Source organism: Meriones unguiculatus, chromosome 2 (assembly GCF_030254825.1).
Source record: "Meriones unguiculatus strain TT.TT164.6M chromosome 2, Bangor_MerUng_6.1, whole genome shotgun sequence".
NCBI lineage: Eukaryota > Metazoa > Chordata > Mammalia > Rodentia > Muridae > Meriones > Meriones unguiculatus.
The window spans coordinates 1,229,740-1,245,940 of NC_083350.1; the positions used below are offsets into that span (position 1 = coordinate 1,229,740).

Consider the following 16,201-nt stretch of genomic DNA (forward strand, 5'->3'; position numbering starts at 1 on the left):
TCGGTTACTTTAGAAGTCAAAGACATTAGGAGGCTTCTTCAGCCAATGGGGCCATGCGTGGGTGTTTCAAGGGACAACTAAGTATGTGGATCTGAATTTGACTTGTCTGAATTCCAAGGAACAAGGAAGGTTTACTTTTAAAATAAAACTGAGTGCAACAACACTCAGTGAGGAAAGGTGCTTAATAATTCATTTCCTGAAACCCACATGGTAAAAAGAGAGTTGTTCTCTGCCAGTCACTCTCTTCCATACACACACACACACACACACACACACACACACTCCCACTCACACACACTCAAAATACCCACAGACACTCATACACATACTCTCATACACATATTCACACAAAATACACATACATACAGTAAATGGATAAATGCAGTAAAAAAATGTGTTTTTTTTAATTAATAAATACTCTCTCTGGTGGCAAAAGATTTACCAAATAGCAATTTCTAAGATCAACTGCTTTTTCCTGTTTTTCAGATTTCTGTTGTATGTGATATTAACTTGACATTATTATTCAATGCAATATTAAAGTATGAAAAGTACAAAATGAATTCAAGAAAATGTTCTCTTTCTTTGTACTTTGGGGAAAATATATTCATCTCTATATGAGACATTTAAAAGAAATTATCTGAGTACTTGTGCTTTTCAAATGCATCAGCTCACTGAAAGGGGAAAAGATTTTGATGTGAGCAGAGGCATCTGTGAGGTGAAGACACCATGACATAAAGGCAGAGGCTGAGTGCTCAGATCACTGGTGATGCTGGTAACTGTGTGTTATATCTGAATACCCAGCTGTCAACCAGAATTTTTAAAATAAAATTAAATTGAGGAAAAAATGTATCTGATTTGTTTCAAAGGAAACTATTTTTAACTTGTGAGCAAACTCAGCAAAACTCAGGGATTCCTGTCAAGGGGCTCTAGTCATGAACACTTTATTTTCCATGTATGTAAATATTCCAGTGCCAAGGCTCATCAAACTGTGTCAGAAACAGACTGGTCTGTGCAGACAACTTAGAAAATCTAGTCAAAACCCATAAGAGTGAGAAATACAATTGAAAATGAGCAAAACTCTAAAGCACAATTATTAATGACATAGCACTCTTGCAGAATAAAACTCAATTCATAAAAGAGAAGCTGAACTCTTAAAACTAAAAAGCAAATAAATAAATAGAATTAATGTTTTGTTCTTTGGAGCTGGAATACTTACTAAGTATTTGCCTTACAAGCATGAGGACATGAATTAGACAGAAGCACATATACATGTATGTGCGTACATGAACATGTGCACACACACACACAAAGTCTCCTTCCATACTATCATAGTTCAGTTCAAGAGCACAGGGAGTCAAAATCCGTAAGCCCAGCCCGCATGGATGAGGGATGATAGTACCATAGCTAGCACCGTGCTCTTGCCACCTGCCAACCGTGAGTGCTGCTGCTGGAACATACACTCAACACTGCAGGGGAGGAGTGGGCGCCGTGGCCTTGTGATCCCCTGGTAAACACGCCTGTGATCCAGCTTCTCACTCTGCACTCAATAGTCCTGCAGGCTACCCATCAGGCTCAATGTGTGTTTTAAAAGGCAAAATAATACAGGTTTAAAAGGAAGTAGATCTTTCTGACAGTTGCACACACAAACAAAATTTCATGAAATGAAATTTTCTTCTGCAAGCATTGCACTTGATTTTCAAAGTTTCATTTCTTTGATCAGCAATCTTTAAACCTCAAATACAAGCTGTGACATGTGAAGAGAGTCTTGAAATAAGCTATGAAGAAAATGTAAAACTTAAATGGACATTATACCTTCTAAGATGAAAATGCTAGTGTAGCAAATACTCCTGATCATTTCCTAAAAGGCTACTTAGATAACTTTCAACATAGATGTAATAATATCCAAATGGATGTAATAATTTTCTAACTACAAAGTATTTATTGTAAATGTTAAGTGTATATCATAGTTTAAAAATATTTTTTCATATTTCTACTCTTCCAAAATATTTATTATATACAAATTTCACAAAGTGAATGCATTTAAAATAGTCTTTAATTTATTTTTACAAAATATGGATATTAAATAATTATTTAATAAAATAGCATTCTTTATATCAAACATTATTTTAAAAGCTAAGGAGTACACAAATAAACATATGTGGGGCTTGGAGAGATGGCTCAGAGGTTAAGAGCAGTAGCTGTTCTTCCAAAGGTCCTGAGTTCAATTTCCAGCAACCACATGGTAGCTCACAACCATCTATAATGTAATCTGGTGCCCACTTTCTGGCCTACAGGCACACATGCAGGCAGACTGCATAGATAATAAATAAATAAACCTTTAAAAAATAAACATGTATTTAATAGTCTCACAGACTTTTAATAGGGTTGATTTCTTTCCATTTAAATGAAAAATACATCAAAGTTTTGATGTAGATGGTATTTTGTTTTGTAAAATTGGATTTTTAAATACCAAAGATGTCATAGAATATCTTATTTTAGGAAATATGTCATGATGAGCTTTCAATATATTTTTTGTTTTATTATCAGGAAAATTATGGTTCTTTCCCACTTTCCATAGTCTTTGTTTAACAAAATTTTTAAATTGATATGTGTCTATTACAAATAAAGCTTCTATGAACATAAAAAAAAGAATAAAGTAATTGCCCAGTTAAAAAAAAAAAGAAAAATACAATGAAAGAAGACAAGGGTATTTATTAAGAATCTGAACCGCACAAACAAATGCAGTTACTACATCACTTAATAATAGTAATTTTTCATCAATTACACTTTATTCATTCTGCATCCCCCCATAAGCCCCTCCCTCCTCCCCTCGCAATCCCACCCTCCCTCCTCCCTCTGCTTGCATGCCACTCCCCAAGTCCACTAATAGGGGAGGTTCTCCTCTCCTTTCTGATCTTAGTCTGTCAGTTCACATCAAAAGTGGCTGTATTGTCCTCTACTATGGCCTGGTAAGGCTGCTCCCCCCCCAGAGGGAGGTGATCAAAGAGCAGGCCAATCAGATTATGTCAGAGGCAGTCCCTCTTCACATTACTATGTAACCCAATTGGACTCTGAACTGCCCTGGGCTACATCTGTGCAGGGGTTCTGGGTTATCTCCATGAATAGTCCTTGGTTGGAGTATGAGTCTCTTGGAAGTTCCCTGTGTTCAAATTTTCTTGTTCTGTTGCTCTCCTTGTGGAGACCCTGTCCTCTCCAGCTCTTACTATTGTAATTGATGAAAAATTTAAGAAAAAAGGGAAAAAAATAATTTAAGAACCTTAAATGACTTTCAAAATTGGAGGAAAACATGGAGTTAGTCAATTGGCATGGAGCACTTCTCGCCCCTGGGGGCAATGGTCTCCTGAACCTACTCAGACCTCGGACACCACCACTGCTAGTTCTAGAACTGACGCAGGATGTTCCAACGAGGGGTTAAGGCTTCTCATAAGATTTCCTATAAGCCCACACCTGTTTGTCTATATCCCCCATTTTTATTCATTATTAGCCAGATAGAGCCAAGTAATTGTGGTAATGATACTTGCTTTTTTGCCCAATGCTGGAATGCTAGTAAATTTAGGCATGCCCTGGTTACTCGCATGCCTCACTGGGTGCCTGTGCCCATTGATGCCCCTCACGCTATGACTCTCTTCAGACAGAAAAGGGATCTTGGAACTACAGCCACCATTGTTACTACCATCTCATTGGCGGCTGTTGGAGCTACCACCAGGGCATTAGCCATGAGTCATACTGGGCAGACTGCTCAGACCCTGAATAATCATTTAGCCAATGTAGCTCATGCCTTAGTTGTACATAAAGGAATTAATGCTCAACTAAAAGGAAGCTTGATGGTGTTCAATCAGAGGATTGACCTCGTGCAGGAGCAAATTGATACCCTATGGCAAATCGCTCAACCTGGCTGTCAATGAAAGTATGCTGGACTTTGTGTCACTAGCATACAACATGAGAATTTTTCCTGTGCTGCAAATCTGTCTAAACAATTGTCGAGCTATATTTTAGGTAATTGGACTGGAGAATTCGATACTACGATGGAGCAGCTGAGAGTGGCCATTGTCACAGTAAATTCTACCAGAGTGGACGCAGGACTAGCCACAGGATTATCAACATGGATTGCTGCAGCCATGAATCATCTGAAGGAATGGGCGGGCATGGGAGCGTTAGCAGGCCTTCTGGTGTTGGTCTCCTTGGTTTGCCTGTGGTATATATGCAAGATTAGAGTCTCACAACAGTGTGATGCAGCCATGATCATTCAGGCCTTTACAGCCATTGAAGCAGGACATTCTCCCCAAGCATGGTTGGATACCATAAAAAGCTAAAATGATACGCTCAGGATGCGAGGCTAAGCATTGCACTCAGGGTCAGCCGCTTTCGACCCAGAGAAGAGCATATCTGATTGCATGCGGGTTGATGCCCCAGGTCCCGCCTCTGAGAAAAAGGTATCGGTCGGGTCTGATGCTCTTTGGGTGGATGACACCTAAATGAACATCGGTACAAAGTCCCAATTTATTTCTAATATCAGAGATCAGACCTCTACTCTTGCCTGATGCGTCTAAAACAAAAAGGGGGAACTGTAGAGAGCTGCGGAATGCTATGCCTTAAAGATGGAGCTGGTTTCCGCCTTCCACCTTCCCGATGGTGAGTGCTCTCTGTCACGAACAACTCCACATTTGGCTAAGGCCGAGGATCTGGCTTGCTTCCATGAATGGGGACCTATCTGCATTGCCCACATGGCACGCTGGGGTTGGCTACCCAGAGGCTATTTAAGCTGTGGGCTGGCTTTCCCCAGGGTCCGAGGATTGTTCAAGGTTCCTGAATAAACTGCATTGAAAAAAAAAAAAAAAAAAGAAAAAAAATAATAGTAATTTTAAGATATGAAAGTTTTAGACAGTTAAAATTTCTAAGGTTCTAAGATACAAAAGGAGACTGGGCTAATGTACACAGAGTATAAAGACAGGAAGAGCTAACTAAACCTTTTGCATGGAGGTAAATAGTGAAAAGTGGTAGCCAGGGATGGGAGAAACTAGAATAGTATGAGGGGTTAAGCCAAGGAAGCCAAAAACAGATCTTGGGATTCTTTTCTTTAATTAAGTTTATTTATTTATTATTAATAACAGTTTATTCACTTTTATCCCAGCTGTGGTCCCCTCCCTCATCCCCTCCCAATCCCACTCTCCTTCCCTCATCTCCTCCCATGCCTCTGCCCAATTCCACTGATAAGGAAGCTGTGGTGTCTTTCCTTGACATGAAAAAAGATCCAGAATCACACCAAAGTGTCATTTCACTTAAACAGCATCACTCTGTCCTAACCCGTGGCTCAGACTGTCTGCATCAACCTAGTCATCTGGTCATAATCTTCTCCATGTATACCCCAATAGCAGGTGCAAATGTCACTTTGCCCTCCATGGTATATTTCCTCTCATTCCTCAGATCTGGTTATCAATATTACCTCCTATGAAATTTGGCTCAATCAAGAGGCCTCATTAAAGAAGATTGGACAAAAACCATAGCAAGCCCTTCAACCAGCAGCAAACAATTTCTTCCAGTCCTCTCCGAACTTTCTGAGTGAGCAGATGTCATTTTTTCTATTCTCAGTCTTTCTATGTTAACAAGGGTAGTTTAAATTAAAATGGTCTGTACATCATCTAGCTAATATTAAGAGGACTTCACAATTTGGGGGTGGGGGCTACAGACCTGAAATGTTTTCTTGTAACTAATTAAAATCTGAAGGATATTAGTAAACAAAAATAACTGTGGTCCTTGGCTATGAGCACACATTTCACCCTGTCACTGGCCTCCGTGGTTGAGGTTCAAAATCAGTAATATCAATCTGTACGTGTTTCTACTCCCAAGGGTACACACAAACAGGGAGAAGTTTCATTGTTAGTAAATAACTCATGTTCCTGCTACCTACATTCTTTATTTAAAACATATCAAGAAACACTAATATACATATATTCATACATGTTATGTATATTTATTATTATAAATATATTTATACTTATAAAAATATTTAATAAGTATTTAATATTTAATATTATAAGTATAAATGTATTTATAATATGATATAAAATATAAATATATTTCTATATAGTGTGTATATGTGTATATTTTATATATTCTACATAATATATATGCTGTGCTGGAAATTAGACAATTATTGATTAAATCTTTTGGGTGACCTTTAATTGATTCTTGTCTGAAGATTAATGTAAGTACTCAGAAGTCATGGGAAAATCCATAAAGTTGTGTGTGTCTGTGTGTGTGTGCATGTGTGTGTGTTTGCAACCCTGAGGCCCCTAAAATCTCATTTGGATGCATACAATGTCACCCTGTAAAAGAAATGCATAAGAACTAAAAGGGGATGTGTAGCAGTTTATAAAACGTGTGTCAAAATCACCCTTATCCTGACAGTTGAGATGAATCAAATCCTCCTCACATCTTATACCTGTCTCTCTGCTTCGAGCTCTACATTGATTTTTTTTTTTTTTTACCAAATAGCCTCAGGGCTTGAGATAATAAAATCACCCCAGAGAAAACACAAATCCTCCTCCTTGCTTGCTGTCCGGTAGCTTTAGATTTTATCTTTACTTATGATAATTTAAAAAAAGAAGTAATCTAAAACACAACCAATTGTTGTCATCTTTCATCAATTATAACTTTTGCTAATGGATGTAAAATCTAGTTGTTATTCTTTTAATCTGTCAATCAGATGGCGTAAAACTATTTGCATCTGTTCAAGGCTCCTGCTGTTACACTGTCACTTCCACGATGGCAGATTTTGACATTGTTTATAATTTATGTACAAAGAAATAGCTTTGTGAAAAATTCACGTTGGGCATATGAAGGACATTTTTACTAATTATAAAAGTTAACAATGTCTCCTAAAACCCATTCTCATTGCTTGCTCTCTGACCTGAGAGATTTACAATCACTCTCTTAGCATTTACTTGATAAAACCTTATTTCATACATGTGCGAAAATGGCGCTATGACATATTCATGTGTAGAATATTTTCTTGCCCAGTTTTTTTAATGAAAGATTAACTTCACTTTTTACTCTTTTTTTTCTGTTCATAACCAAAATAACTTCTGTGATGCATGAGGTTTTTTTTAGGTAAGAAGTATTGCATTTCCTATCTGTGCTACAGGAATAGTTGACATGTAAGGCAAAGAATTCTGTTAATTTTTCTCTGCATCCAAAAATTCTATCAGTCAACAATTCTTTGATATTAATTTTTAAATCCAATGTATATCTGTCCTTCGGTTCTTGTTGTCACTGAGACAGGCAGAGAAGGATTGAGGTGATCATGAACACATGTTCTCCAGGAGCTACTGTCCTCTTTACACATAGCTGCAGTGACAGCTGAAACACAGAATCTTCTCACATTCAGTCCAATGCAGAAGAAAAGACCAGTCTGTGATATGAGCAGAAACTGTGAGGGGCAGCTGCACACTGAAAGAATTGCTTCTAAATATTTAAACACTGCTAAGGTAAGTGAACTTACTGAAACTAAGGAAAAGAGCAAGAAAGAAGGAGGGAGAAAGAGAGGGATGGAGGAAAGAAGGAAATGAGGGATGAGGGAGAGAGTGAGAGAAAGAGAGAGCGAGAGAAGAAAAATGAAGGTGATAGGGTAGGAAGCCAAGAAACGTCTGAGGAATATAGGGAGGGACGGATGGAAGAATGGAGGGTTGAGGAGAAAAATAAAAGAGAAAGCAGGTGAAAATTAAAGAAAGGATGGAAAGAGGAAGGGAAGGAGGAACAGATAAAAAGAGGGATGCAAGAATAAGAAGAAGGGAGAAAGAAAAGAAGGGCAGAGAAGAAGAGAAGAAAGAGGAGAGGAGGGAGTGAAGAACTAGGTAGAAAATATGGACAATAAGCTGAAATACAGTTTCTGTTGCTCATAAAAATAAAGCTGTGCTCCTGAGCAGTGAGAGAGTTGCCCAGAGGCACAAGCAGAAAAGCAGAGGATTGCCTCCCCCCTGCTTAGTGGTAGCTCAGGCCTCTCTATACACCTTAGCATTGGCCTTTGTGTTTTCACTTTTATAAACACAGAAATAGCTTTTACTTCTCCCACACGAGCAGATGCAGCTTTTGATTGGCCTGATGGTTATACAATTGAAACTTCATTATGACAAAGGAGACAGACTATGAATACAAAAGGAATGCAGCCTCCGAGAGGAGCACTTCTCACAGGCCATGAAGGTCAGCTTTGTAAACCTCAAGGCCAGCTGGCTTCTGTTTATGATGGACAAGAGGCTGCCATCTGGCAAACTGATCAAATATCTGTGGAAGCCCTGTCCTCTCAAGATTTAGAAACCTCTTTTTACAGCATTTTCTTACTGCTGGAGACACCCAGGAAATACAATAACTGGGAATCTACCTCAAGTCTGTAGACAATTTGGAGTGAGGAATTAGATAATGAAGATATAGACTGGTAACATACTCTGTGTGTATATATGTGTGTGTGTGCATGTGCACACACATACACATATGTGTTCACGTGTGTCTGTGTGTGTACACACGTATATGCATTTTAGGTCATACATGTAGCTGGCAAAAAAAGTAGAGGAATGCTTAGCTTGAGAAATGGGATAAAGCCCTTGCCACACTAGCATGAGGACCTCTATCGCCACAAAATGCCTGACACAGCACTGTGTGCCTGTTTCCCCAGCAGGGGTGAAACAGAGGCCACCTCAGGACAGACAACCCACATAGCCTACTCACAGCTGTGAGTTTGGGGTTCAGTGAGAGACCCCATCTCCAAAAATGGTAGAGAGCAATAGAGGAAGTTTTCAGACTTCACTTATTAACCTCTGCATGTGTATACACAGGTGCATGAACACACACATACACGCAAACACACACTCTACACTTTTTATAAAAAATGAAATATTTCCATTGGTAAAGCTATGATAGATAAGTTAACTAAATAAAGAAGTACCAAATCCTAAAATTTAGTAATGTTCAACATAATTAAATCAGCCAATAAAATATTTACAAATATATATATGCATATATGACTATTAGGTAAAATATATTTGGAGTATGGACAAGAATAAATCATACTAAAGATCCTTCTTTAAAAGGCATATAGAAACCTAGTATTCTGGAAACTTTGTATATAATCATTAATGGAAATTTCATATATAAGCATTAAAAATATTTAATGAATATTTTTAATGAATCCCATTAAAGGAGCTTGTGTGCTGCAAAGACAAAGAATGGAGACCAATCCACAGTGGTTGGGTTTGTCTACTTGATTCTTTGTTTGTTTTTCCGTTTTTGACACTGGGAACATTTCTTGTCACTCACCATCAGTTATGACCAGCCTTAGGACAAAGGTATTTTTCTCTCCGGTGCTGGCCTCAGATCGGCATCTGTAAAGTCCTGAGTCAGCAGTTATGGCATCAAGGATGATGAGGACACTTTGCCTGATCCCCTGGCTGCAGTTGCTCCATGTTTGTCTTGGGTACTTTGATGTGTATCTTGTCCCTTGAGATAGCTTACAGGAAGCCAAGATGTCTACCTGATGGGGCTGGACTCTTTCCCATATGACTTGTTGCACTGGCCAGTTCATTTGGAGCTGACAACTGAGTGTGACATTTTGTCCAGGTTCTGAAGACAGGTAGCTATTCGGGGGTGCTGCTATCTCAAAACTATCTGGAAAAGAAAAAGGAGCAAATGCTTAGGCACCTGGTCAGATGTTTACACACAGAGAGAAGCTACCCAGAAAGCTAACCTAATAGTTGCTCCAGAGTAAATGGTATCTTCACTTTGCATTTTTGTTAAAAGAAAAAGAATTTCATTGTGTACTTGTAAATAGAAAAAGAATACAATGGTTGACACATTTCTTTTTAGTGTTACTTTGTTAAGCACACAACAAGAAACATCACTGAAACCTTTGGTATTTTCTTAGCAGTGATCATATCCATGTCTGAACTTAGAAGACTGCACTAGTAACTTGAATTACAGATTATAACATGAGCCAATAGTCTAAAGCTTTAATGGCTATGAAAAGATACTACAGTATTTCTCATTAGCTCAGTCGTACAGGAATGTTTGGTGCATAGGTGGAGACTCTCATATAGTATAAATTTCTGGTGCCAAAAATACTCTCCCAAATTTCTACCTTCACACCACCATTTCTGGAGTTTACAGAGCAAGTATCATCAACTATTTTAATAATTGTCTCTTTTAGTATGTTCTGGGGATCCTTGTGGGCCTTTTGGAGATTTGTAAAAGATTTTGGTGAATTTATCTTCAAAACAACAGGGAAATATAACAGATCTTTTCATGAATGTAGAGCATATACTGTCATAGGCACTGATAGCTTGGGTAGTGAGTGCTCAAGGGTTCTGTGCTTAAAATTGTATTCAATGTTAAGCTTTGGTGCTATGAACATGATAGATTACATATAACACACATGAACAAATGTCCTTTAGGGTCCTCCAACATTTTTGGTTCTGAGACCAGAAAGCTTGTGAACTTGATGTAGATACTAAAATTCAATTTTTTATTTCTCAGATCAGGATAGCCCAAAGCTGTAACAGGTAAAGTAAGTGCCAGCTTCATCCATTTAGAGTCTTTATTGCCACAAACCAAGAATCCCCATTTGCCACTCGAGAAGAGAAGGCTGAGCAGTGAGGATATCACAGGGCTTATCGGCAGGTGGGATGGAAAAGAAAAGACTGCTTATCTGTATCAGCTATGCTCAGTGGGGTAAGGGATCCAGTGTGGGCTTATAAAACAGCAACCAAACAATGGAAAAGGGAAGGAATAGAGGGAGGAGGGGGGAAGGGCAATGAAAAATACAAAAATGGCAATTTGGAAAAGAGCACAAGTCTGAAGTACAATAAGATTGCTGTTCGTGTTAGATTAGGACCTTTTATCTCCTGCCACCAAAAACTAGCTGCAACAAGTGATTCCTGTTCTAAAACCCTTGCATGCAGGAAAACCACAGCTCTCTAGTGTGTGAATGTGTGACCATACAAGTGTTTATCAGAAGTAACACTTTGCCCACATAAGAGCATACAGAAAATGTTTCATCTCTAAGTTACAAATCAACAAAACAAAAGGAGGGAAGGAAAGGCAGAAAATGTGTAAGACGAAAATAATAAGGAAGTCAAAGCTAATAGGAAAGAAGGGGGGAAATTAAAGTTAAATGGGGAAGTTACTAGAGATGAAACTGTAGAAAAGAGAAGGAAAACACTAAATCAGATACTAACAGTCTGTGGCGAAACACCCACTATTTATAGAGTGGTTCTGCCTTTAGGAGTAGACAGGTGAAAGCCCTGGACATGGGTTTTCGTGTTTGTCTTCAAGATTTCTTTTCACAACTGTTTTTCTTCAATCTTTCTGGATGCTTCTCTACTCTCAGAAGCTTTCTTTGGGCTGTACTCACCCTGACCTGCTCTTAGGAATACCCTCATGTACTTGTCAATTCAGGCACAAAGCGCTGGATTCTTCTTAGGGAAATCACTGGCATTTATATGAAAGACCAAACTCATGAAGCACCAAAGAAAATCTCTATCCATGATCATCCAGACCCAAAGGATAAAGGGAGTTTTAGGGGCAGACATGTTACAGTTCAGGCTCCACATAAGGAACCAGAGAAGTTTAGAGTCTCCATCCATCCTCGGTCAAGCTTCATGCTGAATAGAGTTGACTATTTGTTCTGAGATGAAAATCAAGCCACACTTGGAAGCTGCCTGTGGCTCCTATCATCATCCAAGTGGAAGGCTCTCCAAAGTGACAATAAAAACAACAACAAAGAAGACCTGACACAAGGAGAGGGCCACCACCTGACACACTGCAAGTCAATGGTGAATCCATTTAAATCAGAGACAATCCCGCCATAGTTTTGGGGCAGGTGGGGGAGGTGTGATGCTAACTGAGTTCCAGAATGAAAAAACAACAAGAATCATAGAAACTTGTTGATTCTACACTTATATTTCAGCCATGTACTAGTTTTTAAAATAAACGTAAAGTACTGTTGCCTATGCAGATTTTATTGGAATACTTGACTTTACAAGTGACTTTCTGTCATGATTATAGATCATTAACTCAAAAAATTAATTCTGTGTTTTATCCACTTTCCTAAGTGTTGCTCCACCTCTGGAGAACCAATCGTTGCAAAGTACACCTATACTTCACATTCACCTCACATCCCCACTCAGAGGACAGCTGTGCTAGGCTCCCATATGCAAACATGGCAGAGTACTGTTAATAGTGTCAGGGGTTGACTCTTTCCTATGGAATGGGTATCAGGTTGGGCCAGGCATTGGTTAGATATTCCCTCAGTCGCTGCTTTAGCTTTGTCCCTGTGCCTCTTGTAGGCAGGGTAAATTTTGGGTCAAAGTTTTTGTCATAACTACGTGTCATGTTTAGTTAGAGGGTGGCCTCTTCAGTCTCCATGTCCACAACAACTGAGTCTCAGGTAGTCACCCTCATATCCTCCCAGGAGCCTACCCTGTCATAGGTCTCCAGCTTGTCACAGAGATGCCCCTCCCGAAGGTTTCTCTTCTCTCTGCAAGCCCTCTGTCCTCCATCCCCTGCTCTTCCCAGGTCCAATATCTACCCTCACTACTCTCCATGCACCCTCTCTTACCCCACTCCCTCTCTTCAAGCATTTCTGCTGTCTAATATATTTCTTCTTCTGAGTGAGATTTAAGCCTCCTACCTTCGTTCCTAGTTGTTATTTAGGTCTGTGGGTTGTTGAGAAAATGCCCTGGCTGTATGGCACAGCATCTTTTGGAGTGGTATAACTGGTTCATGAGGTAAGAGCTATTTCCAATTTTCTGAGGAAGCACCAGATTGATTTCCAGAGTCATTTTATTCCCACCAGCAATGGAGAAAGGATAGAAGGACTCTGAGGAAACAGGAGCTCCACAAGAAGACCAACAGCCAACTAACCAGGGCCCACGAGGCACTGTAAAAGCTGAAGGACTAACCAAGGACCGTGCGCGGACTGGACCTAGGGTGATGTAGCTGATATAGCCGATGGGCGGCACAGCCCTTATACGGGTCCCTAGTAAGGGTAAGTGGGGGCTGACTCTGACATGAACTCTATTGCCTGCTTTTCGATCACTTTCCCCTGGCGGGGCTATCTCACCAGGCCACAGAGAAAGAGGATTCACCCAGTCCTGATGCTGGGGTGGGTGGGTAGGGGTGCTCCTCTTCTCTGAGGAGTAGAGGAGATGGGGAACAGATAGGGAGAGTGTTACTGGGAGGAAAGAAGAGAGGGGTTTATGGCCGGTCTGCAAAGTCAATAAATAAATATTAAAAATTAAAAGAAACATTTAAAATAACATTTTTTGCCAAGATAAATTAAGAATTCTACACAAAGACACAACTGAAAATTCATGAAAAGACGTTCATGTTTCTAATAAGTAGACGCTTACCAAAACAAAGAGATTCCATCTCGTAAACCAAGCTCTTTACAACGATACAAAGAACATAGAGATGTGTTCTGTGAGATGTCGGAAGGCAGTGCACAAAACTCTAACTGACAACAACAACAAAAATAAAAATAAACAAATGAGAAAGGAGAAATTTACAGGTTAAAAAAAAACAAATATCTCCAATGTGTGGCGTAAAGAGCAGAATGTTGATGTAATTGGAAAAATGTAAAATAGATAAAACCTAATAAGAAGGAGTGTGAGAAACATAGAACAATCATATTGGGGCCAAGCTTGATAGATGTTCAAGCTTGAAAGAGGCACATAGGATTTTATTTTACCATTATTTCTGAAATGACTAAGCTAAGGCCATCCTGTTCTGACTCCTTTTTGTGTTCACTGTTCCCCACAGCAGTCACATCTGCCTGGGCAACACATTTGAGATTTTCGTGGCCTTAACCATTGTCCAGATGTATTAACACAAATAATTAAAGTAAGCTAAAATAACTAGGAAAACATAAGTTAAAAATGGCATATTCCAAACAAGAAACAGGAGAGGAGCCTACCACAGAGGCTATTTTAAACATCTTAAGAACAATTTATTGTCGTGTGCTTTGGAAACCCATGGAGAGATCTGAGTAAGCAGGAAGCTGTTGATTTTTACGTCACTTGCCCAGGAGGTGGTGGAGAAGGAAGGGTAGACAGAAACACCTGAGGTTGGTAACTGCAGAGTGACATTCTGAGATGAACAGTTGTGAAAAAGGAGCAAATTTTAAAGGAGATAAGAGGAAGGTAAGATAAGAGACAGGAGAGAGGGGAAGCAAGAAAACACAGATGCCAGCTAGGCAGAGTGGGTCTTTACAGAAGACTGGACCCCCAACATTTAGGGTCAAGGGCTCAGGGGACATTTGAAGTGTTGCTGGAATGCTAGAAATAGAGGCTAAGTGCATGATGTACTCATGAAGCATGAGAATACAGGGAAGCACACACCTTTTAGAAATTTGAATAACTAGGGAAGAATGAATGTGATCGGGCTATTGGGTAGTGTATCACAGGACCTAGTTGCCTCTCAGGAGAGAGATGTTTCCACTCAGAGTTGAGTGGAAGGGGTCTAGTTAGAAACAGAGGTGGAAAAGTAAGGAGACTGTTAGAAGTGGAAATATTCTGGCATGAAAAATACACGGCCCCAAGAATAAAATAAAATTTGTTTGATTTACATTCTGTCAGATACAAGCATAGTATTTTGGGATGCCCCCAATTGTGAAACAACCTCATTATTTTATTATCCAATTACATTGTTACGACAAAAATGAGGGCTGGGGAGTGTTATAGGTCTTTACAAACCAAATGCTTCCCATTATCTTATTTGTCTGGCTTCCCAACCTTTATTGAACCTTTAGTTTTAGATCTTTAAGAAAATTTCATTAGAAATGAAATGATTCATGAGAAATAGTATTGACAACCATACTTATTAAACAAATTTGAAGTTTTAAATCATTTTTATTAATGGCCAGGCCAAGAGTGGGCTTACGCCCTTTCCAATTTCAGGGGTTCAGAGATTTTTGAAGACAAAAATTACAAAGACAGTACTTTACACCAAAGTTAGATGAGGGTCAGAGAAACTATGAAATGTTCATTCCTGACAGAGCATAGTATTATTTAGAAACAATATGCCATTTTTCAAATTTTTATTTTTTTATATTAATTACAGTTTATTTACTTTGTATCCCAGCTGTAGCCCCCTCCCTCATTCCCTCCCAATCCCACCCTCCCTCCCTCATCTCCTCCTATGCCCCTCTCTAAGTCCACTGGTAGGGGAGGTCCTCCTCCCCTTCTATCTTAGCCTAGCTTATCAGGTCTTATCAGGACTGGTTGCAATGTCCTCCCCTGTGCCCTAGCTAGGCTCCTCCTCCCACAGGGGGATGGGGAGGTCAAAGATCCAGACACTGAGTTCATGTCAGAGACAGTTCCTGTTCCCCTTACTAGGGTGCCCACTTGGATACTGAGCTACCGCGGGCTACAAATGAGTAGGGGTTCTAGATTATATCCAAACATGGTCCTTTGTTGGAGAATCAGTCTCAGAAAAGACCCCTGTGCCCAGATATATTTGGTCCTTGTGGAGCTCCTGTCCTCTCCATGTCTTACTAACACCCCCTTCTTTCGTATGATTCCCTGCACTCTGCCCAAGGTTTGGTAGCCTAACTGTTAAACAGCCCAGAATTGCCCGAAGCCATCTGTAGCAGCTATCATAACCAGCTAATTAGAAGTTAACAGTAGTGAGTTCATGTATTCCCATGCCTGCCTAGTCTGTGGAGATGCACCATGGCAAGCTTTTCTAAGAAACCAAACATTGACTGAATGATGACTAAGGAAGTGCTGTACAGTGACCTGAAATATACTTCTCCAAAACAAACAGACACAATAAATAAACACACTAATTTCCAGTTACTATCAGGGTCTAAGAACTGAGGGTCCAGAAAGTGGAAAAGAAGTGTTTGTGAAATTCACAGAACAGGGAGTGTGGGAGGGTGCAGCAAAGGTAGAGGAAGGAGAGCAGACCCCCAAAGACTAAATTTCCTTCAACCTAGTTTCACCTCCCTCACTTCCTGTGACAAAGGCCTGAAAAGGGTGGTTGTGGCAGACCCTAACTGAAGTTTAGCAACTTCAAACAGAACAGGAACAAACAGGAACCTGTAACCTAAAATATGTCAGTATTCTCAGAGCTGTAGCAGGCCAGCTCCCAATTGCTGCTGTGAAAACATTGCAGTGTGTGCATTTCAAACATG

At 39.6% G+C, this 16,201-nt stretch overlaps 1 protein-coding gene across 2 annotated transcripts in view; it reads right to left on the reverse strand.

Annotated features, from left to right (window-relative positions):
- Cd226 (CD226 molecule) overlaps positions 1-16,201 on the reverse strand; it is a 100,242-nt gene that overhangs the window by 23,286 nt on the left and 60,755 nt on the right. For both annotated transcript variants that reach the window (XM_060376956.1, XM_060376957.1), the window contains exon 5: positions 9,331-9,678. In XM_060376956.1, the coding sequence (XP_060232939.1) occupies positions 9,331-9,678 (348 nt within the window). The remainder of the gene's footprint in view (positions 1-9,330; positions 9,679-16,201) is intronic.